The sequence below is a fragment of the Taudactylus pleione genome, unplaced genomic scaffold (assembly GCF_031769625.1).
Source record: "Taudactylus pleione unplaced genomic scaffold, aTauple2 ptg000184l, whole genome shotgun sequence".
Taxonomy (NCBI): domain Eukaryota; kingdom Metazoa; phylum Chordata; class Amphibia; order Anura; family Myobatrachidae; genus Taudactylus; species Taudactylus pleione.
In genome coordinates this window covers 8,814,482-8,839,726 of record NW_028284586.1, presented here as the reverse complement: position 1 = coordinate 8,839,726, position 25,245 = coordinate 8,814,482, and the positions used below count along the sequence as shown (strand labels likewise).

At 46.1% G+C, this 25,245-nt stretch overlaps 1 protein-coding gene across 1 annotated transcript in view; it reads right to left on the bottom strand.

Moving 5' to 3' along the window:
- Window positions 1-25,245, bottom strand: part of SMG1 (SMG1 nonsense mediated mRNA decay associated PI3K related kinase) — a 243,586-nt gene that overhangs the window by 62,402 nt on the left and 155,939 nt on the right. The window contains exons 31-38 of the mRNA XM_088476176.1: window positions 18,576-18,860; window positions 13,281-13,425; window positions 11,805-11,943; window positions 3,820-4,050; window positions 3,520-3,697; window positions 2,197-2,358; window positions 1,745-1,962; window positions 1,478-1,632 (exon numbers count right to left, since the gene is read on the bottom strand). Coding sequence (XP_088332302.1) covers window positions 1,478-1,632; window positions 1,745-1,962; window positions 2,197-2,358; window positions 3,520-3,697; window positions 3,820-4,050; window positions 11,805-11,943; window positions 13,281-13,425; window positions 18,576-18,860 — 1,513 coding nt within the window. The remainder of the gene's footprint in view (window positions 1-1,477; window positions 1,633-1,744; window positions 1,963-2,196; window positions 2,359-3,519; window positions 3,698-3,819; window positions 4,051-11,804; window positions 11,944-13,280; window positions 13,426-18,575; window positions 18,861-25,245) is intronic.

Here is a 25,245-nt window from a genome sequence, read left to right as displayed (position 1 = left end):
TCAGGACAAGTCTGAAATCAAATTGTTTGAAAACAAAGATGACGTGGCTCCACCATGAGATACCCTATGTGTTTAGGTAACCCTTAGATTTTCGACCCCTGACAAAAGCCGGTGGTCCTTGTTACCCTCGGAACCAGTGTCTACCAGAGGGTTGAAAGGAAGGACCAGAAGAAGACCTGGGTTTGGGAAATGAAAATGCAGCAAGAAAAAAGGGACTCTTTCCCCCTGTAGCTAGAGCTATGATTTTGTCAAGCTCTCCTGAAAAATGAAGCGCCTCTAAGGATCAATTGTAATTCGGCATCCACCTGCCATGATCTCAGCCAGAGAGTTCTGTGAGAAGCAATAGCTAAAGTGGAAACTTTGGAGCAGACTAGACCTGTGCCAATAGCAGCCGGGTTCAAGTACATAACAGACTCTTATATGCTCAACCAGAAGAATAAGATAAGCTCGAGGAGTATCAGAGCAAAGATCTGCCAATTTTTCTACTGCCTTATTTACCCATCCTGAGACCAGAATAGGCCCCCAACAGAGGGGATTATTGGTTTACATCTTGGATAGTTAATTGAAAGGTTGTTTGTAACAACAATGCCAACAGTAAAGCATCCTGAGACCATTCATGTGTGGGGTTCTTTTTCTGCCAAGGGAGAGGGATCACTCACAATTTTGCCTAAGAACACAGCCATGACTAAAGAATGGTACCAAAACATCCTCCAAGAGCAACTTCTCCCAACCATCCAAGAACAGTTTGGTGACGAACAATGCAAAGGCAAAAGTGATTATTAAGTTGCTCAGGGAACAAAACATCGAAATTTTGAGTCCATGCCCTGGAACCCCCCAGACCTTAATCCCATTGAGAACGTGTGGTCAATCCTCAAGAGGTGGGTGGACAAACAAAAACCCACAAATTCTGACAAACTCTAAGCATCGATTAGGCAATAATGGGCGGACATCAGTCAGTATGTGGCCTAGAAGTTGATTGACAGCATGCCAGGGCGAATTGCAGAGGTCTTGAAACAGAAGAGTCAACATTGCAAATATTGAGACTGCATAAACTTAATGTAATTGTCAATAAAAGCCTTTGACACTTCTGAAATGCTTGTAATTTTACTTCAGTATACCATAGTAACATCTGACAAAAAGGTCTAAAACACTGAAGCAGCAAACTTTGTGAAAACCAATACTTGTGTCATTCTCAAAACTTTTGGCCATGGCTGTATATCCCTCTCCCACAGACTTCCTTCTAGCTGTATCCATTTAACTATGCACCACTCATTTATTCCCTCAAAACATTGAAAAGGCTGACTCAAGGCCAATGTCAAAGAGTTCTTGCAATAGGACATGTGGGAATATCAGTAAATTCCTAATCATTATGGAAAACTAAGTTGAGTGTTGTGTTTAAGAAAATCACCACACTAAGGTTTTGATCTTGGATGCAAAGCAATAATGAGTGATCCTAATTATACTATAGAGCACATACTTGCGAAGAGTGTTGTTGTTTTGGACTCTCTTTACTTCATCTTCCAACTGTTGTATGCGCCTGAGAACATACATATGTTGCTGGAGTAGCACACCCAGCCATAGCTCATCCCAAAGCACAGTGACTCTCCGCAGCTCAGCTACCAACATCTGAACCTGTACAAGACAACCATCATAGAAAGCAGGATAAGATTGAGCTAAACACATTGATAAACAATAGGAAGCGGAAATAACTGCTGCTATGCAGTGTCATAATATATACACAAACCTGTAGCACCATAGTTGGGTTGGCTGAAGATAATTTATCTACAATTTTGCTGTAACAGTCCTGCATCATGGCTTGGTCCTCATTCAGCACATTTTTCATTTCATCTCTATTGCTTTCTTGAGAGGCTGGAGGACTTCCGTCATCGCATTCACCACCCATGAGCTCCTCATCCTGCATGTTTCCCAGCAAAGTGGGAATTGCTGATGAGAGCTTTGTTCCTGTGTTAAGTAGCACAACATGATAATAATTAAAATGTATTCAAAGCGCAACAGAAAATGTGACACACATGCTTGATATTTTATCACCTGTACAGTCGCTAACTTGATACCGCATTGTAAACTAGACAGCATATTTTTACTATTTTAAGCTACACATAATGCTTCCAAATGAGACTTTAAAAAACCGATTAGACACTGGAATACTGTAGGTCCAGCTGCAAGATGTGTACTTACCTGAAGACTGGGATTCACTGCTCAGCGATATACTTCCCACTATTGCAGGATAGAGGATGAGATGAGGCGAGTCATGCGCTACTCGACACAATAGATTACAGATGCTCTGACGAACGTAAACTTCAGGGTGATTGAGGCGGGAAAAAAGCTGAGGAATTATGCCTATAAAAGGAGGAATACACAGGTTTCAGAAATCCAAAAATCTGAAGGACAAATATACATTTTACACAAATAAGGTCAGAGAAGGAAGGACTTTTTCTGATAAGGCACAAAAGAGCTGGAACATAGACTACAGTGCACTTCATGTTCTAAACCAGGCATGGGGAACCTCAGGCCCGGGGGCCCTATAAGGCCCGCAGAATCATTTGGTTTGGTCCTCAGAGCTTCTTTCTGCTAGCCTCATCTGGCTAGCAGGGTGCCTAGAATGTCACCCTGCAGCCAGAATCTATGCAGCAGTGCTGCCTGGAGCATCTCTCTTTAAAATAATGACATAATACATAAATGCTACTAATCAACTCACAGAAACAATATCTATGTAACAGTTCTAGCTCCACTTATAACCCCTCTAAATTCAAGGGTTCTGAGGAAAAGGATGGGGATGGAATATTAGTGCAGGGGAGTAGTAATTGCGCTCCAAAAATGATGTCCCCTTGCAGTTTCTAAAAAGGGCAAACGAGGGCATAGCCATGCCTGCTTGTACTGGGCCCGGTTGAACTCTTGGAGAACCATAGTATTATTGATAGTCGAAATGGTTTTCAGGGGTGGGCAATACACAGCCCTCCAGCTGCTGTTAAACTACAAATCCCAGCGTGCCCTTCCAGCAAAACTGTGGCAGGGTATGCTGCGACATGTAGTCCTACAGTAGCTGTAAGGCCGCTTATTGCCCACCTGTTTTAGATATTAGAGATATACTGAAACACGGCAAACAAACTGTGACTTATAATTTACAGTATGTGTTATATTATCCACAATATATCTCCCAAAGAGTGGTTTGAGATTTGAATATGTGGGCAATATGCTGGATTGCTGGCAGTTAGAGCATAGCCCAAACAACTTATATAATGTATCCACAGTACTCCAGAGGATGACAAATAAAATACACAGAGGTATGATGTGTATCCCACCCCCAAACATGACAGTTACACACAGAAAGTGGAGATCAAATGGCAGGGAGTAGAGAAGGTTTTGATGTAATCTACAACTAACAGTGGTTTCCTTGTATCTTATGTGTTTTGTTTTTTTTTAAGTTGTATAGGGTTGTATAAATATGGCACAATGTGGGTTCGGTTACTATAAATAAAAAGGTTTGCTTTTAAATGTTACCTCTCCATGGAGAAGTGGGAGTAGTCTCCAGTCCTTGCTCTAAATACTGTCTGAGTTCTCCAGCATGCTTAACCAACAGTCTGAGTAGTCGTAGAGTAGCCATAACAATTACATCATCTGTGCTCTGCTTAGAAGGGTTAGTTAAATGTAAACGTGGATCATCTTCATCATGAGTAACCTACACAAGAATGTGACAATAATTTTAAACTTTTTTCTTCCAGTTACAAAATAAGAAAACAAAAGCCCTGACTGTAACACAAGCACATATATAACAATTTTATCTGAGGGGAGTTCACCCACCCGTCCAGCATTCAGTTTTAAGAAGGTGAAGTATGCACTGCAGGATAATTTGTACAGGCTAAAGATCCGGTCCACCACTTTCCTCCACAGCTTGATGAGACCCTCTGAGGCAGTCTCGTCCTGGTCTGCTAGCCAGGGGCAACTGGCCAAGAGCTGCCTCCAAATCACATCTACGGTGTCATTCTCATCGTTGCCCTCATTCTCTGTGATTTGAAGGGACATGTCCTCATCCTATTGAAAAAGCGAATACAAATAGTATTTACATTAATTAGGAAAGCAATCATTTAAAACTGTACATTACCTAGTGCATCATTGAAGTAGTGAAAAGGTTCCCAAACGCAGTCCTCAAGGCTCCCCAACAGTTCAGGTTTTGAGATATACATGGTTGAGCAGAGGTGACTTAATTAGTACAGCGGTCAATTTGATTTAACCTCCTGTGCTCAACCATGGATATCTCTAAAACCTGAACTGTTGGGGTGCCTTGAGTACCTCTGAAGTAGTACAAACATTATAAATGAGTAAACAATTCAGGTTTAGAATATCTAGTTATATACACTGACAAAATCTAATTACACATACACATCTTCAATGTAAATATTACCATTTGGAAGTTGCATACCTATGCAAGAATGATGCCAATACACAGACCAATTTAATAACAGGATTTTGGTACTTACCGATAAATCCCTTTCTCCGATTCCACAGGGGACACTGGAGTTCTAGACAGTGGGGTATAGACGGTGGTTAATTAGAGCCTGGCACTTTAAATAATTTAGAAGTGTAACTGGCTCCTCCCCCTATACGCCCCATCAGCACCAGTTTAAGATGGGAGCCCGAGAAGAGACGGAGGACAATAGAAAGACCAGGAGAAGGAGAAAGTCCACAGAAGGGAACAAGACCGACTGAAGGAGAACATAGGAACCTACTGCAGGGAACACATGCAGTTACACAATCATATAAGGAACCAAACAAAACGGCAGGTACACAGTGCTGGGCGGGCGTCCAGTGTCCCCTGTGGAATCGGAGAAAGGGATTTATCGGTAAGTACCAAAATCCTGTTTTCTCCTTCATCCACTAGGGGACGTCCCAAAGCCAACCTCCCGAGTGGGAAGCGTGGAGAACTTGCCGACCCCCTGGCCAAATCGAAACAGGGACAGCTAAGAACCGTAGGCCCAACGGAAAGGCAAGAGCGGAGGATCCAGTGTCGTTGAGCACAGGAGACAATCAGAACTCATCACTGAACAGCCACAGAAATTCCACAACATACAGAGTAAGTGGAATGGTAAAGAACGGTTAGCGAGGCAACGACAGCAGATGAGAAGCAACAGAACGTAATCTCAGCTGAAACAGACCAAAACGGACCGTTGGTAGCAGAGAGCCCCAGCAAGAATCCATAGGAGAAGGTCAATAATCCGAAAAACAATTGGAGAAAGACTGAACCAGAGTCGAAAACAGGAAGATGGCACAGTCACAGACAGAATAATCCCAGCCTGTCAGACAAATATATATATATATATATATATATACACACACATACATATGTGTGTGTGTGTGTATATATATATATATATATATATATATATATATATATATATATATATAAGACGGGTTATTTCATAGAAGTCTCTAATGGGTGGAGATACCACTGGTCATGAGGCATAGGCGGCATAGAGAGGATTGAGACTACAATTCCTTTCAGAGATTCAGACAGCAGTACAACCCATCTGGAAACAGGGGAATACAACTGCCACTGCAAACCTGCAGCTGAAAAGAAAACCGCAGTAACAAAACCCCAAACAATAAACAACTTCCAATGTGATGGAAGTGCGTAGTCAGTACCAGCTGTTGGCCTGAACATACAACCAAAAAAACCGGGATACCCTAGCAGTGAAAGATCACTGATGCAACAGCCACACAGGAAGAGCGAGCTACCAATATTGTGAAGCATCCCATAAATCAAGGCTAGAGCACTAGGATAACCATGAAGGTACCTGACAGGAACCTGTCAGTGTAATGAAAATATCAACAGATACTGAACAGGAAAACCAACCAGGCCTCTGGCATGGAACATAGTGAATGTCACGTAAAGCTGTCCATAGGTGCACCTCAGGCGAGAACCAAAGAGATTCTAGTAGAATAGTGACACTAATTGCTATGTAGGAACTATGAACCTACACGCACAGAAAGTTCGAAAGTGTAGAGCCAACCGATATGAACAGGTACCATAAAAGAGTGGATTGGCAGCTAGGACAGCAGCTAGGGTACGGAAGAGAATAACGGCTATGTAATGTTAGGTTGCATGGAATAGGAGCATCTTCCGAGACTTTAGTGGGTAAGCCCACTTACCTGTGAGCGACCAGAAGCCCTCTGGACGCTACGTAGAATGTCACTGACCTTTTTCATCTCACAGCAACCCGCCTCGTCAGGTATAGAGAGTAGCTGCGGTGGGCTAAGAACCCATGTTCTACAGCACTAACTTCACTCTGCAGATGTTGCAGTAGAAAATACTGTAGAAACTAGTAGAATGTTAGTGGAGACATGAAGGTCAAACAGGACCACATTCTATACCTGAGCTTGTTTCATTAGGGATGTGTATCCATATAGAGATTATACATATACCCCAAAACCAGTCTGCTAGTGTATCATTACATTAACACTTATAATGATGAAGTGCTTAGTAGCCAAGAGGCAGAATTAAGATATTAACTTAGACCCTGTACCGGTCAAAGAACACATGGAAATATCACATATTATATGACCGATCCCCACCAGTGACCCCTGCCAATTATAGTAGTCACAACAAGAGGGATATGGAAAACAAACATTTGACGTTATGCCCACCAATCTAATATAACCCAGGCCTGACCCTGCCTATATCAGCGGGTGGCCCCAGGCCTTCAGGTATAGGAGCAGCAACAGCAGCCTGTTGTAATTTGACCAATTAAGCCCTGATGATGGAATATAACTTGGATTCTCCATATATATATATATATATATATATATATATATATATATATATATATATATATATATATATATATATATATATATATATATACATACATATATATATATATATATATATATATATACATACACACACACACATATATATACATATATACACATACACAGGTATGCATGTACATATATACCAGATTAACAGGCAACAAAAATACTTTAATTAGAAAATAAGCAATAGTTAAGAGCCATGTAAGGAGCTGGCCCAAGGTCCTTGAGCCAAGGACCGAAGTCACTTGGGACATTTATATGTTCTAAAGCAAAGCCTAGTATAAAAAAAATATATATTTATATATACACATACACACACATACATATATATATATATATATATATATATATATATAATGTACACACACACACATGTATATATACATACATATACACATACACACATCGATACAAACATACACGCGGCTTACCTCCACTCAGGGAGACTGCTCATGTGCCGCGTGTGGACGGCTGTCGTGCTGCTACTGCGTGGGCGGGCAGGATATTTTAGCAGCCTGCTGTCCCAGACTGGTTTAAATCCTGGGAAACTTCTGTCACTGGTGGACTAGCCTTATCAGGTGAGCCATTTGAGCTCTAGTTGAACCTACTTTGGAGGCTTTCCCAGACGCAGGACTAAGGCACGGGCCACCATGCCAGCCTGCGTTAGCTTATGCAAACAACAAGTTAGATATTTTTAACCCAACCCACTATGAGGCCAGTAGCTATTAAAACAGGGCCTCAACCAGCTGTTGAAAACCTCCCAGCCGAGCAGTATTCAGAAGTGTATGAGGCAGCGCTAACAAACTTTCACCCAGCAGTGCTGCTAAGGACTCCTGTAATAGAGGAATGGCGGCATTCCCACGTGGGGAGCTTAGCTTCCAAGATCAGACGAGATTGGGCGCCATGCGCCTAGTGCTGACATCTCTCACAATAGCGCTGCTAACTGTAGCAGCGTGCGCTTATGAAGGAGCACCCCAGGGCATGGATGTGCGCGCCGAGGCCGGTATCGATCCCCAAGACAGCGGGAAGTGGTGGCCCCCCACCTATCAACACTATGCATTATGTCTGCAGAGCTGGCCAGATGCCTCTTAGGTAGCTACTGCTTCTAGGACGCCAGGAGTTTCACATGCAGTCCTGTTAACAAAAATTATGTTTTGCACGGCACAAGTCTTGCAAGCAGCCCTAGGAAAGAATTGATACTTTGAAGTGAACCTGGGCCTGCTGGTTGCCAGGCAAGAGCTCTGCCACTGAGCTATTTTTTTTAGCTCTGTGCTGGCCTCTTAGGAGCAGCACTATACAATGACAGGGCCGCACTGTAACTCCCTGCTACTGTCCTCTTAGTATGAAAGCAGTGGGATGCTGCGGTCTCATCACTAATAGAGACCAAGGAGGAGGACCTCGCCCGGGGGCCGTCATCAGGCTGCTAAGCCTGTGCTCATCTAGTTGAGCCACAGTTATGTAAACTGTTACAGACCACCGCAGGACTAAGGCACGAGTGCAGAGCGTCTGGAAGCCCTTGCCTACCTATTGAGACTGTGCACTGCTCCTGCTAATCAGGAGCAGTGGTTATACTTACAGCTGCTGCGGTTGGGATGCTGGGCTGAGGGGGCGACAAGGAACCCGGACACATGCCGGTGTCAGCAGGCGGGTCCTCGCAGGGTCCGATGGCTCCATTTTTGTGTGCCCATCCTCAGGGTCACCGGACACAGGCTGCAGTAGCCATGGCCGTGTCCTCCCCGGCGGCTCCCACGTAGCAGGCAGACTGCCACAGTAAGCAGTCTGCCTTTCCTCATTAAGTAAAGATTAAAAAATTATCTGTAAAAGCTGGAGACAGCCTAATGTGCGACTGGCTCTCTCGGGCACATTCTAAAAACTGGGGCTGATGGGGCATAGAGGGGGAGGAGCCAGTCACACTTCTAAATTATTTAAAGTACCAGGCTCTACTCTACCACCTTCTATACCCCCCACTGTCTTGAACTCCAGTGTCCCCTAGTGGATGAAGGAGAAATGGGCTTTTTTTGTACTTTAAATTATTTTCTTGTTCTTCTTATGGGGGAACAGAACACCATGGTGCATATATATTGCAGTCACAGGAGTTTGGACATTTTAAATTCACCAGCAAAAGCTCAAGTTCCACCCTTACATTCACACATTGGCTTCCACAGAACTTCAGTATTTACTAACATCCTGAAGGACCGACCCAAGAGTACAGTACAAAAGGGAACAGAACAAAACGATCTTGATCAATCCCAACAAGGAAAACTGCAAAAGCAACAAAACATATGAGAAATAGAGTGTCCAAAGTCTCCCATAGGACTCAAAGGCAAGCATCTATGATAAGAACAAAACATTTTCATTTATCCCATCCTATCCTGGATTCAATGTAGATGTTCCAAATTTGCCCTTAATGTTACGTTCAAAGCATGTTACGTTAAAAACTGGCTTCTTGAGACGGAAAAGTATTGGCTCTATAAAATATTGTATGGGTGTGCACCAGAGATCAGGTGGCTGCCATAAACTGGGACCTGAACCTCCAACGAACAGATGTTTTTTTTTCTTAAACCTTTCACATTGTTATGCAGAAACAAGACCAACCCACACAAGCAAGAAAAAAAAAAAAGAAGAGGTAGGAAATTAAATTAGCTTCACTTAACACTATGAAGATCTTCCAAACCCTGCCTTAATTATTGGCCAAAACAGTCTCTGGAGTCTTGAGAATGGTCTAAACCAAGATACTCAGAGCTAAAGCTTCTTCTGATACACAGCCATTTGGCTGGCTTTAACAAAAAGTCAGTCTTGGTGCCAGGATGGGCCCTCTGTCATGCTGAAAATTAATCAATCAAATGCCCTCTTCTTTTACCTCCTTGAGCACACAAAGAGCTGTGGCTACAGGATGTAGCCGGTAGATCATATGGAATGTCTAAGGAAGCAACATGGTGTCTACCAGAATCTCCTGTAGATTCCTGGCCTTAGAACAGAAGTACTCCCACCTTGTTGTTCAGCAGAGATGCCATGTTAATATTTGGTTGTCCCCATCAGAAAATAATTTGCTGGAAGACTTCCAGATGAAATGACCATTCCCCAGAGTGAAGGATCTGTCTGCGGAGTAAATCTGCTTCTTTCTACCCCAGGGATGAAAACTGCTGCAATGGTTGGAACATCTTGCTCCAACGAATAGGTTATCTTGACTATTGCTCTAACAGCCAGGGCACAATATGTGGCCCCCTGGGGTGTCATGTAAACCAATGACCGTTTCTGAATGAATCTTGATAGTCCTACCTCGCAAGAACGGACATCTGCTGATCAAAGCGTTTAAAACAAGTACTAAGCTAAAGCACGTTTATTGGTAGGTTTAAATCTTCTTGCGTTACAAGGCCCTATAACCAGTACTGAAACGGGATGGTCCCCTAGTCTTGAAAGGTGACACATGGGATTGGACAAAACCTGATTGTTGCCTCAGCCACCAGCAGAGCCATCCTAAGGCGAGCTCGGGTAGGACAAAAACCTCCCGTGGAGAAATCGGGCATTGGAGATAGATTAAAGAGCTGAAAGTTCAAGTGCTAACGTACACCACTACTGACAGGTGTTCAACAGAAGCCTCTGGAAGATCATTAGGTGGGAGAAAGAGGGGATATATTTCTTGAAACTGTGAACTCAACCATCAGTTTTCTAAGTCTGGGCTGTCTGCGACATAGGACCCCCACAGCAAGGCCAGTGAGTTCTCCTTAATCAGTTCTTCCAGGTTATTTGTGCCTGGATTTGTGGAGGGCAGGATCACTGCACCCATCTTTACTAATACCCTCTGTTATGGGCAGGCTGAACGGCAGGTTCCTAGACTGAAAGTTACGTGATTGAACAGCAAATCTGGACATTAACTGTGTCCCTCCCAGATTGAAAGATACAAAAGTGTGTGTCCTTGATTGGCATCACTTGGCAGCCTTGCATAATTGTTCAGCAGAGGCACCACAACTAAATGCCCACGATGGCCCCACAGATCGAGTATAATGTGCCGTCACTGTGTTCAGAACACAGTGACGGCACAAGGCGAGCTCAGGGAGGACAGAAACCTCCCGTGGAGCAGAAGGGTTGTGTGTAAGCTTGAGAAAATAGTCATACGAAGCCATCTGGCCAAGTCTGTTTGTTATCTGGCCAGCCTCGCTTATGACATACAACACAAAAAGAGAATCAGATTTCCTAATGGAGTTGGTGCAATCCACGTAGATACGTAGGGCCCGCACCACATCCAGAAAAGCTTCACCTACCGAGAGGTCTGAAGAATGCAAGGCTGGAACCACAATTTCTTAATTTATACGAAAGCAGGCTACTACCTTAGGAAGGTAACCCACCCCGGTATGAAGAACAGCTCTATCCTGATGAAAAATCAAAAAGGGAGAGCGACAAGAAAGGGCTGCCAAATCAGAGACCCTGCAGGCAGAGGAGATAGCAAGAAGAAAAAACATCTTCGTTGTCAACCACTTATGGTCTATGGATTTCAGGGGTTCAAATGGGGGAGCCTGTACAGCCTTGAGAACCAAAGACAAATCCCACGGAGCTACCAGAGGGGCAGGTTCCTAGACTGAAAGTTACGTGATTGAACAGCAAATCTGGACATTAACTGTGTCCCTCCCAGATTGAAAGATACAAAAGTGTGTGTGTCCTTGATTGACATGGACTCTATAAACTTGTCCTGTTCCATGCTGTTGATGACAGATTTCAATTATTCCCATTTTATTCCCATGCAGCCTTTGGATATAGAGAGCGCATGAGCTGATGCCAGTTCCTTTAAAGTGCCCAATCTACCTGCACCTCATGATGCTTTCAGTGTCCCCCAATGGCTGTCTGAGAAAAGCAAATGGTCTTAGCCGTAAACATGTTAACAAAAAAATAAATTTAAAACAAGAAATACACTATATATGTTCATTCCAAATAAGATGTTATTATTTTTCACATATTTAAAACAAAACTGAACATACCTGGATCCCAGCTGGCCTACACATAGCTTGACCCAGGATGCCATAGATCTTTTCTTTGTCTTCATCAGATACATTATCTGGTAGTAGGCTCTGCACCTCTAGTTTCTCTTGTTGTAACAATTTCACACCTTCCCCTTGACTGTTTATATAATAAGGGAAAAGAAAATGAAAAAGGACTGCTAACATATTTACCAGAACAACATTTCAGAGCCTTAAGCTGGCCATACACCAGACCAACTTTCCTGCCATATCAGCCATTTGCTCCCATACACCGGAAAACGGACAGACAAGTTTTTTAAATCAAAACAGATTTAACCAACTTGCCTGAACAACCTTTTTCGTGTTTTCTGGTGTTTGGGAGCAATTGCTGGTTGTCAATTGCTCCCATACATTACCGTATCTTCATTCCAACCAACTAGTTGGATGGTTGGAGGAAAGTTGGTCTGGTGTATAGCCAGCTTTACTGAGTAGATCTACAGACAGCGAACAGAAAAGTGGTGAATTAATGCTAAAAATATGAAAGTATTTGTATGTTAACAATGACTTGATAAGTGAACGAGCAAGGGCAGGTGCCTGCATGGGGAAAATATTTAGGTGTAATGGATTTGTTGTGCTAATAGCAAGAAGAATATTGATATTTACTTTTATAAGTAGAAGCAATGATGAACACAAGGGTTATACTAGTAATACGTGTGACATTGTGGCAGTGTTGACATTGAGACACTCTGAATACATCACACTCATACACCGCACCCAGTAAAAGGAAGCAAGACCCTTTTACCATCAGCAACTCAGGGGACAGTGAACTCTGTAAAAACTATATCTGCAAAGCAACATCGTACAAGGATCTAGCTGCAGACACGACTCTTTATGGCTGCAACATTTGAGATATGCAAAATATTGTTATGGACTTCTCAGTGGTCTCATTGATGTGCCTGCAAATTCCAGACCAGTGTATCCCAAACTCCAGGCGTCAGCCAGGTTTATCCAATCTAGGGATGTGCAGGCTGGGATAAGTTAAAATTTTCCAGCCAAATTTGGATTTTTCCTGCCCAAAATCGGGTCTCAGAAAGAGGCAAAACGTCATCTTTCATGGACTTTTGTCCAGGAATGATTAGGTTTGTCCATGAAAGATTACATTTTGCCTCTTTCGGAGACCCGATTTTTGGCGGGAAAAATCTGAATTTGGCGTGAAAATCCGAACTAATCCCAGTCTGCACATCCCTAATCCAAACAGGTGTATCCATTACAGGCTGACATATTTAAAAAGATCCACAGGTGATGCTAATTAATTTAATTGTCATTCTGAGGAGATCTGTAAAACATGCACTGTTAGGGTTCTGAGGACTGGAGTTGGGAAATACTATCCCAGACCAACACCGTTGCTTACACAGCTTTAGCCTAACTGAGATACTCTTGGACAATGTTTCGCCTTGAACCTTATGAATATTTTAAATACAAAGAAACACTACTTACCTAGCATTGTCCACCACCTTTCTTCCCCACCTATAAGCCCAACTAGCCAATGCAGCCCACGACTTGGCCACTTCTGGGGCTTGCACTGAAGACAAGTGATACAGCTGGCCCAGTATGAAGTCTGGCTCGCCCACGCCAATGTTCACTGATGTAAAGACAATAAAATACATATTTGGTGATACTTTTAGAAAGAGAAGTGAAAACTTATGAACAGCTAAAAAAATAATAAGAGTTATGGTATAACATACCTTTGTTAACGCTTTCTTTGAGGTCCATAGGATCCACAGGAATTACCTTGGGGTATGTGGTTGGAGTGATCTAAGCACCAAACAGTTAAAAGCTTTAGCTCCCAGGATGCACTGGGTCCTCCTCCATATATACCCCACCCCTGGCTACAGGCACTTAGTTTGTTACCAAGCCCAAGGCAGGAGAAGGAAAGAGGAGAAGGACGGACAATTGTACACCAGAAACACTCTAAGAAGAGGGAATCATTGAAATACAAAAGAAAAAAAAGATTACCCAATAACGCCAGGTGCGTTAGGGTGGGTGCCCTGTGGACCCTATGGACCTCAAAGAACGTTAACAAAAGGTATGTTATACCATAACTCTTATTTTCTTCTTCTACGGGTTCCATAGGGTCCACAGGAATTACCTTGGGGATGTCCCAAAGCAGTTCCCTTAAGGGTGGGGACGCTCCTGTTTAGCAGAAAGGAGAATCCGATGCCCAAAGGAAATTTCCTGAGGGGCAAACTTATCAAAGGTGTAAAAATTGAGAAAAGTGTGGACAGAAGACCACATGGCAGCCTTGCACAATTGTTCAGCAGAGGCACCACAACGAAATGCCCACGATGGCCCCACAGATCGAGTATAATGTGCCGTCACTGTGTTCGGAACACAGTGACGGCACAAGGCGAGCTCAGGGAGGACAGAAACCTCCAGTGGAGCAGAAGGGTTGTGTGTAAGCTTGAGAAAATAGTCATACGAAGCCATCTGGCCAAGTCTGTTTGTTATCTGGCCAGCCTCGCTTATTACATACAACACAAAAAGAGAATCAGATTTCCTAATGGAGTTGGTGCAATCCACGTAGATATGTAGGGCCCGCACCACATCCAGAAAAGCTTCACCTACCGAGAGGTCTGAAGAATGAAAGGCTGGAACCACAATTTCTTAATTTATACGAAAGCAGGCTACTACCTTAGGAAGGTAACCCACCCCGGTATGAAGAACAGCTCTATCCTGATGAAAAATCAAAAAGGGAGAGCGACAAGAAAGGGCTGCCAAATCAGAGACCCTGCAGGCAGAGGAGATAGCAAGAAGAAAAAACATCTTCGTTGTCAACCACTTATGGTCTATGGATTTCAGGGGTTCAAATTAGGGATGTGCAGGCTCGGTTCTACTCGGTTCCGTTCGGTTCTTTTTACCGGATCTTATTGGGTTTCAGCTGTCACGAGTTTTGGATAGCCAATAAGATTCGGTAAAAAGAACCGAACGGAACCGAGTAGAACCGAGCCTGCACATCCCTAGTTCAAATGGAGGAGCCTGTACAGCCTTGAGAACCAAAGACAAATCCCACGGAGCTACCAGAGGGACAAAGTGACTGAACCCTCAGAACACCCTGAGAAAAATGTCCTAACAGGCAGCGGGGCGATTCTTCGCTGAAACCAAACAGAGTGCAGATACCCTGAAATCTCAGGGTGGCCAGGCGGAGACCCAGATCTAACCCAGCCTGGAGAAAAGCAAGCACTCGTGAGACCCTAAAAGCTTCAGGATTATATTTTCTATGCTTACACCAATGAAAATACGAGTGCCAAATCCTGTAATAGATGCTGGCCAGAGGAGGACTTCCGTGCTTTAGGCATCGTCTGAATTACAGAAGTAGTAAAATCCTAGGGCCTAGGCTCTTAAGATGGAAGATTCAAGAGCCACGCCGTCAGAGAGACGGGGAAGGTCCGGATGCAGGCAGGGACCCTGTGTGAACAGGTCCGGCCTTAGCGGAAGAGGCCATGGAGTGTCTATGGAGAAATTATGTTGGTGAACAAATAGCGTCTGCGTCAAGCAGTGGCTACCAGTATTGCTGTTCTGCCCTCTTGCTTCAATTTCCTGATGACCCTTGGGAAGAGGGAGATTGGAGGAAAAAGTTACACTAGCTTGAAGTCCCACTTCACTGCTAGAGCGTCCACAAAATAGTCTGCCGGGTTGTGGACACGTACCTGGGGACCTCGTGATTGTGGCCTGAGGCCATGAGGTCTACCTCTGGTAGTCCGCATTTGTCGGCTAGGCTCTGAAAGACATTTGGATGAAGAGCCTATTCCCCGATGTATATATCCTGCCGACTTAGGAAGTCTGCTTCCCAGTTAAGGACTCCTGGTATGAATACTGCAGAGATTGCTGGAAGAGGACTATCTGCCCAGACCAGAATGTTTGTCACTTCCGCCATGGCTGCCAGACTTTGCATGCCTCCCTGATGGTTGAGGTTGGCTACGGCGGTCGCGTTGTCGGCCTGTATCTGGACAGGCCTGCCCTTCAGTATATTCTGTGCCTGAACGAGTGCTCTGAATACTGCACGAGACCACTTCCCAGACCCAGGCATCTGTTGTTGTGTGATGCCAGGCATCCGAAAACTGAAGTCGGCCTTCCACCCTGGGATTCCCCAGGGGGAGGCTCGTCCCATCAGGCCAAGGGTTTATTGTCTGACTTAGAAGCTGGACGTCTGATTGCCCAAGATCTCTTAGTTTGCAGTCTCTTACGAGAACTGGGTTGTCTAAAAGACAACTGACCTTTCGCTTTTCCTTGCGGGCAAAAGGCCGGAAATGACGACTACCTAGGTCTAGGGGTAGTTGTTGAAGGCAGACCAGCCACCTTGGAAGCCGCCAAAGTAGCTACAATCTTAACCAATTATGTGCCAAATAGAATGCCTCCCGTAAACTGCAGGAATTTCAAAAGCCTTTTTGGACCCTGCATCTGCTTTCCAGTCCCTTAACCATAGGGCTCTGCGAGCAACAACTGAGGCAGCTGATACCTTAGAAGCCAGAATACCGGCGTCTAACGCCGCCTCTCCCAGATTGGAGACTGCCTCCTTTATATAGGAGATCGTCAGCTGCTCTCTGGAACAGTATTTTCCAGTGCCCCTGTCCATTCCTCAACGGCCTTAGATACCCAGGCAGAGGCCATGGCTGGGCGGGCAACAGCTCCTGACAGAGAAAAAAATGCCTTGAGACAGGCTTCAAGTCTTCTATTTGTGGAATCCTTAAGGGAGGATGCAGATGGTATGGGCAATGTGGCGCTCTTAACCAGATGTGCCACATGAGCATCCACAGTCAGCAGAACTTCCCACCTAGCGTATTCGTCAGGTGGGAGGGGGTATAAAGATGTAAACTTCTTTGTAACATGGAATAGTCTATCCGGAGAACTCAATGCTTCCCCCATAAGTTCAGTTGCTCAGATTTAAGAAACTCAGCCTTTACGAACCTCTAGCACTTGAACACCGGAGCCTTTCTAGGTTCTGGCTCTTCACCATCTATTTAAAATAGTTTTGACCGCCCTAATCAAAGAGGGAACATCCACTGTTGTCAGATGGTCCTCCTCTCATGAGAGAGACTCCTGAGAGGAGCCCTGTACCTCATCAAATTCATCTGAAGATGCATCAGAATCTTCAGGCTGGACGGACTGATAGGAAGAAGCCGACCACTTTCTGGTTTTTAGGCACTACCGGCCTGCCTCTGGCTTAAGTGGGCATAAACATCCATCCAGGACAGATGCATAAACATAGTAGTTTGTAGCTGCTGAGGGTACCTCATAGTAGGGGTCGGCATGGGTGTAGATAAACTGTTCACAACTTGTGCCATAATCTGAGAAAAAGAAGCCCAAGGGGGTTCCTGCCCATGAGCTGGTAGGCGGACTGATGTCGTTGCTCCTTACAACAGCGACTACATAATCCATCCAGTATGAAATCCTGAGGGGACAAGCCCGCCTGACAGGCCATACATGAAACCAGCACAGGGGCTTCAAAGTCCTGCTTCTCTTTATCTTTAGACATAACAAAACAATACAATGTTATTCAAAGCAATACAAAACAATGTGTTCACCCCCAAAATAACCCACAGACCTGTAGCAGAGGGATATGAGGAGAAATAGCAGTGATTCAGGAAAAATAAGGCAGTATAAACACACAGCAGAACTTACATAAGTCAAATACAATGCAGAGATTAATAAAATAACGTTTCAGATGCTTTAATTCATTTTTCATCAAGGCTATGATGCCTTCAAGGTAGTTTGGGCTTTTTGGATAGTTGCACCCCGGCTGTTGTTTTTATGGAGTGGCGAGCAGCAAAATTGTGTGCGTGCGTGTATATATATATATATATATATATATATATATATATATATATATATATATTTTACACACACACACACACACACAGCTCTTAGTCAACTACGTAAAGCTTAGTAGGATACTGAGCTCTGTATAACTTGCCCACCAAAGGAAAGGTACACAGGGATACTGACCAAACCTCCTGGAGATTCGCAGCTACAGTAGAGCACCTGAAAGTGGTCTCGGAGCGTCTCATAACAAGGAGGCAGGGAGGAGCATTCAGACGCAGGAAACCTAGACTCGGGACCAGCGTCTGGGCTGGGGGAGAGCCTACCTCCCTTAGGCTGTATGAATCCACCGGGCACACTGGCTTTACATGGCCACTGCCTTTTACTGTCCCCGGCACCAGAATTTTATGCCCCGGTGGTCTAGTGGGGAAGCAGTTGCTTCTGGTGCCTCACAACAGTGGCCTCTGGCAGGTCTCCACTACTGGAGGTACGGACTGCCACGTGGTTCCCTGCCAGCGGGGAACCACTGTACCTGCATCCCCGATGTCTCCGGGGTGGCGCCCGCTGAAATAAACAGTTCCCTCACTGGTGTTGCGGCCACGACGGGGGTAGATGGAGGGGCAGCAAGGGGGTCCTTCCGGACACCTAGTGCTGCTTACTCTTAAAAACAAAAACACAGCTTGGGACTGCCTAAGCAGTCCCCTGTTACAAGCTGCACTAATCCTGCACACCAAACAAAAAGACTAAGTGCCTGTAGCCAGGTGTGGGGTATATATGCAGGACCCACTGCATCCTGGGAGCTAAAGCTTTTAACGGTTTGGTGCCTGGATCACTCCAACCGCATACCCCAAGGTAATTCCTGTGGATCCTATGGAACCCTATGAAGAAAACCTGCTTTACAGAATAATTAGTTTTTGTAGTTCTGTAAGCTACAACTTATGGAATCCCCTAAATGACCTATCCAAGATATGTCACCTGTGGATTCGCTTTCAATGCGTGGATATTCTTCTTCCATGGCATTAACAGGCGGCAGGTCAATCAGAGTATGCACATTCTTTCCCAGAGTAGAGAGACTAGTGATGTTTGCTTGCTGGCGTGCTCTGTACACTTGCTTCATCTGGCCTGAGATTTCTTTCCAATCTGCTTGGATCCATTTTGCCAAAGTGAGGATAGATTTTGCCACAGCGTACTCAGCTTTTGCAGATTTGCAGAAAGAAATCGCACATAAACTCAGCATTTCCATGGCATGAGTGGACTGACCTGTCAATAGAAAAACATCTATGATCCTTAATAAATTTCTGTATTGCACTTCTGTAACAGTCAATCTACAGTAGATATTGGTTCTGTGAAAAAACAGGATTTTGGTACTTACCGTTAAATCCATTTCTCCGATTCCACAGGGGACACTGGAGCTTCATGACAGTGGGGTATAGACGGTGGGTTGAGTTGAGCCTGGCACTTTAAAAATCTACAAGTGTGACTGGCTCCTCCCCCTCTATGCCCCATCAGCCCCAGTTTTAAAGAACTGAGCCCGAGAGGAGACGGAGAACAGACTGAACAGAGAAGGAGAACAGGAAAAGAAACAATCCAACATACTGACACACCGCAAGAACACAGCAGGCTGCAGTGATAAACAGTCACACAACAAAAACAGACCAAACTGCAACAGAACTGAAGCAGAACAAGCAACTGAGAACAGGCAAGAAGCACTGGGTGGGCGTCCAGTGTCCCCTGTGGAATCGGAGAAATGGATTTAACGGTAAGTACCAAAATCCTGTTTTCTCCTTCATCCACTAGGGGACACTGGAGCTTCATGACAGTGGGGACGTACCAAAGCTACCCTCCTGGGGGGGAGAGTGCTGAACGCCCTGCAAGACACTACGACCAAAATTTGAAGCAGAAGCCGCAAAAGTGTCAAATCTGTAGAAACGTACAAAAGTATGAACCGAAGACCACGTCGCTGCCCTACAAAGCTGTGAAGCCGAGACACCTCTACGTGCCGCCCAAGAAGTACCCACAGAGCGTAGAATGCGCAGAAATGGATACCGGTGGTGGTCGAGCAGAAGCAACATATGCCTGACGAATAGTCAGACGAATCCACCTGGCCAAAGTTTGTTTAGACGCAGGCCAGCCACGCCGATTAGCATCATAAAGGACGAACAGAGCCTCTGATTTACGTAGCCCCTCAGTACGGGACACATAAATGCGAAGTGCCCGAACCACATCCAAGGAGTGAGAATCCCCAGAAGAGTCCGACAACGCTGGCACTACAATCGGCTGATTCAGATGAAAACCCGAGACCACCTTGGGCAAAAAGGAAGGCCGGGTACGAAGTTCCACTCGATCTTCGTGAAAAATCAAGTAAGGGGAACAGCAGGACAAGGCTCCAAGTTAAGACACACGTCTGGCCGAAGCCAGGGCCAATAAAAGGATCATCTTCCAAGTCAAATACTTCAATTCCACCTCCTGCAAAGGCTCAAAGGTGGATGACTGAAGAAAAGATAAAACAAGATTCAGGTCCCAAGGAGCCGTGGGTGGCACAAAGGGGGGCTGAATTCTAAGTACCCCTTGAAAAAAGGTCTGAACCTCATGAATCAGAGCTAGGCGACGCTGGAAAAAAATAGAAAGAGCAGAAATCTGCACTTTAAGCGATCCCAAGCGTAACCCCGCATCGAGGCCTTTTTGAAGAAAAAGAAGAAGACGTGGTAAATGAAAAGAGGAAGTGGAGGATCCACGACCTTCACACCAGGAGATATAAGCCCTCCAAATGCGATGATAATGCGCTGATGTTACCGGTTTTCTAGCCCTAAGCATGGTAGGAATGACCGACCCAGGAACTCCATGGCTTCTTAGGATGGCGGTCTCAATAGCCACGCCGTTAAACGAAGCCGCCGTAAATCCGGGTACACACATGGACCCTGTTGTAGAAGGTCCGATCGTAGCGGAAGAGGCCAAGGTTCGTCTGCCAGAAGGAATAATAGATCGGAGTACCAAACCCGACGAGGCCAATCCGGAGCCACTAGGATGACTGTGGACGACTCTCGTTTGATCCGCTTGAGAATCCGAGGGAGGAGCGGAAACGGTGGGAACAGGTACACAAGGCTGTACGGCCAAGGGATCAGTAAAGCATCCGCTCCCACCGCTGCCGGATCCATGGTCCTGGAGCAGTAAAGGGGTAGTTGATGATTTATCCGAGATGCCATCAGGTCTATCTGTGGTTTCCCCCATCTGCAAACCAGTTGATGAAAGACCTCGGGATGAAGGGACCACTCCCCGGGATGAAAATCCTGACGACTGAGGTAGTCCGCTTCCCAGTTGTCGACTCCCGGGAATAAACACTGCGGAAATTACCTCTACGTGTCTTTCTGCCCACAGAAGGATGCGACTGGCTTCTCTCATTGCCATCCGACTGCGGGTTCCTCCTTGCCGATTTATGTATGCCACTGCCGTGGCGTTGTCGGATTGTATCCGAACCGGAAGTCCTCGTAACAGAGGAGCAGCCTGTATCAAAGCTCTGTAGACTGCCCGCAGTTCGAGAACATTGATTGGTAAGAGGGACTCCTGCTGCGACCAAAGCCCCTGGAAGTGATTGTCCAGAACCACCGCTCCCCATCCGCGGAGGCTGGCGTCCGTGGTGACCAAGGTCCAATTCCAAATTCCGAAGCGCCGACCCGCTAACAGATGCTCCGTCCGAAGCCACCAGAGCAAGGATATGCGGGTCCGGGGAGACAGACGCACCAGCCGATGCATCTGTAGGTGGGACCCGGACCACTGAGACAGAAGATCCAGTTGAAATATTCTGGAGTGAAATCTGCCGAATTGGATGGCCTCGAAGGAAGACACCATTTTCCCCAGGAGACGGATGCAAAGATGCACAGATACTTTCCTGGGTCTGAGCACCAGACGAACCAGCTCCTGTATGGCTTTGGCCTTGTCCCTTGGCAAGAATATACGAAGCAGAACAGTGTCTAGAATCATTCCTAGGAACTGAAGTCTCTGGGACGGCATCAACTGAGACTTCTGGAAGTTCACAATCCATCCATGTTGAATGAGAATCTGATGTGTAAGGGACACTTGGTGTAAATGGACTTCTGCCGTCGGAGCCTTGATGAGTAAATCGTCTAGGTACGGAACTATCGTCACCCCCCGAGAGCGCAAGTGAGACACCATGACGGCCATCACTTTGGTGAATACCCTGGGAGCTGACGAGAGACCGAATGGCAGGGCCTGAAACTGGAAATGAGCTTCCCTGATGGCAAATCTGAGGAAAGCCTGGTGAGGAACCCAAATTGGGACATGCAGATAGGCGTCCTTGATATCCATCGACACCAGAAACTCTTCTGCCTCTAGTCCCGCAATGACAGAATGGAGAGATTCCATCTTGAACCTGTGAAATGAAAGATACTGGTTCAAGGATATCAGATTCAGAATGGGTCTGACTGACCCATCTGGTTTCGGAACCACAAAAAGGTTTGAGTAAAACCCTTGTTGTCTTTGTGCAGTGGGAACCGCCACAAGGACCTCGGCCAGCAAAAGTTTCTCGATCGCTTGACGCAAAATTAGTTGCTTCAAGGGATCGACGGGCAAACCTGTTGTAAAATAACGCCCAGGAGGAGTGAAAGCGAACTCGATCTTGTATCCTTGAGATACCAGATTTCGAACCCAAGTGTCTGGAGAAGTCAGTCTCCAAACCTCCGAGAAACGCTGGAGGCGAGCCCCCACCTTCGGATTTCCGAGATGGGATGGGAGCCCGTCATGCCACAGGCTTGTCTGCTGGCTTGGGATCTGGACGGCGGGCAATATTTGCTTGACGTCCTCTAGCACAGCCTCCTCGCCCCGCTGAAGACGAACCTCGCGATCGTCCCTGAAATCTTGCAGATACTCGAAAGGAAGGTCCCCTAAACGAGCGACGCGGAGGAGGTGCTGATGAAGGTAGAAAAGTACTCTTACCTCCAGTGGCCAGCGAGATCCATTTGTCCAGCTCTGGACCAAATAAAATATCGCCTGTGAAAGGAAGAGCTTCCACTGCTCTTTTTGACTCCGCATCCGCTTGCCAGGCACGAAGCCAAAGTGCCCGGCGAGCAGAGACCGCCGAAGCAGAAATCCTAGCGCCTACCTGGCCGATATCTCTGGAGGAGTCTCCCAAGTATACAGCAGACTCCTGAATATGTTCTGCCAAGGTAATCAGATCTGCCCGCGGAGTGCTGGATCTAAGACCCTCAGTCAATTGTTCCGCCCACTTTTCCACAGCCTTGTTGACCCAAGATCCTACCAAGGCCGGCCGGAGAAGTGCACCCGCGGCCATATAAATGGATTTCAAAGTGGTTTCTAATCTCCGCTCTGAGGTTTCCTTCAATGTAGTAGCTCCTGGAACAGGTAACGTGGTCTTCTTTGACAACCGAGAAACCGAAGAATCCACAGGTGGCGGGGTCTCCCACCTCTTCCTATTTTCCATAGGAAATGGGTAAAGAGAGAAAAAACGCTTAGGAATCTGGAATTTACGGTCCGGATTCTGCCAGGCGGCCGTCATCTGTTCGTCCAACTGGAGAGAAGCAGGGAATGTGAAGGCCATCTTCTGTGACCTGGCAAATAAGGAGTCTTCTTTCTAACGATTCTGGAGCTTCCTGGCCAGAAATCTTAAGAACTTCCCTTACCGCTAGAATGAGTGCGTCAATACCTTGCAATGCCTCAGGTTCTTGTGAGTAAGTCTCTACGTCTGATTCGTCCAGCATCTCCCTTTCCTCCTGAGACGAGTGATCCGCTGCCGAATCCTCATCCGACTGGAGAACCGCCGGAAGAGCCCTCTTCTTAGATGAGCGACTTACCGTAGCTTCAGGAGCTTTAGACGCAGAACCCATCGCTTGAGCAAGGCTATTCACCGAGCGGACTAAATTCTGAGCCCACGCTGGTTCTGCTAGAAAAGACGGGTGAGATGTGCCAGGTAGATCTCTGGCAGCTTCCCGTTCCCGACGGGAAGCGGCTAATTCAGAAGAAAGGTCCGCCATGACCCCTGCCAAACTATTTATGAAGGAGGGAGTGACAGACTGCGTGTTAGCACTGTCTGCTTCACACGTCTCGCACAGGGAAGACCCTTCAGAGCGAGCATGGGTAAATTTCTTCCTGCACTTAGTGCAGGGAAACAGCTTTTGTGATGCAGTTTTTTCTGTCCTGGATGTCATCATGTAGTCACAAACAAGCACCACATACAACTCAGGAATGCAGAAGGAGTATAGGGAGAAGCAGAATTTCAATAATAATGCTACTCAAATTGCAGGCAGAGCAGTATAGGAGGAGCAGAATTTCAAGAATAATGCAACTCAGTAACAGGGGCAGACAGGCATATAAGGGAGGAGCAGTAAATAGGACCAGAAGGTAGTTAAAACCACCTTCTGTAATTACAGACCCCCTGTAGAAGCTGTCAGATTTCTCCTCTCCCCCTCCGCTCAGTGCCTTCAGGGAATGTAGAAGCTCCTCTCTCTGAGGCACCACTCCCGTTCAGAGCGCGCCAAACTAGCCCAGGCAGTGAAGGAGGAAGAGGAGGAGGGACCTATAAGCTCCTCCTCCTAATGGCCGCCGCTATTGTATGCGCGCGGCTTATACAGTGGGGATGTTCTCATGTGTCCCCGCACTGACAGCGGGGGCCAGCGGCACGACCGCCGCCAGTGATAAACGTGCCGGTGCCTTTTACACAAGCACCGACACGCAGAGGCAGGACCGCTGTGAGCGCGCCTACCTAACAGCCAGCGCCGGTGTTCTATCGCAACACCAGCGTGGCACTGACAGCCGCGCGTTGTATTCAGACCCAGCATATTATTTACACCTCTCCTGCTAGTCAAAAGAGGTGTGCTACTTACCGGGCTGCTGCGGCCAGAGCGCTGGGCAGTGAGGGGAGAGCGGGGACCCGGACACAAGCCAGTGTTAGCTGTGGCGGGCCCCGCTGAGTCTGATGACTCCTAACTGCCTAAAGCAGCCTCCCCTCCATAGGGTAACCGGACACAGGCTGCAGTAGCCGTGTGGTCCCCTCTCTGGCGGCTCCCACGATGCAGGCAGACTGTCACAGCCAACAGTCTGCCTGTCCTCTTGCTTGATTCTTTTACAAAAATCATATAAAAATTAATATAAGGGCTGGAGACAGCCCCCTGTGCACCGGCTCTACTCAGGCACATTCTAAAAACTGGGGCTGATGGGGCATAGAGGGGGAGGAGCCAGTCACACTTGTAGATTTTTAAAGTGCCAGGCTCAACTCAACCCACCGTTTATACCCCACTGTCATGAAGCTCCAGGGTCCCCTAGTGGATGAAGGAGAAAGTTCTTTCATTTACAGTTTCACGCAATGCGTTTGAGAGCATTCAATGATTTGTGCCGACTCGAAGAGCCACGTATGAGGCACAGACTGCTTAATTTTGTTCTACATTTCTCAGTGCAAGACTAACATTCCAGGACACTCATTCACCCAATTATGTATAGCCAAAGATCTCTATGGCCATAAACTGCAACATGAGAACTTATTCTTTAAACTATAGATGGAACGTTTCCTACCGCAATAGTGGCTTCAGTTATGCTTCTCTGATCAGGTTGTGGAAGTGATTCTAAAGCTGGCCATACACCAGCCAACTTTCCTCCAACCAGTTGTATAGTTGGAATG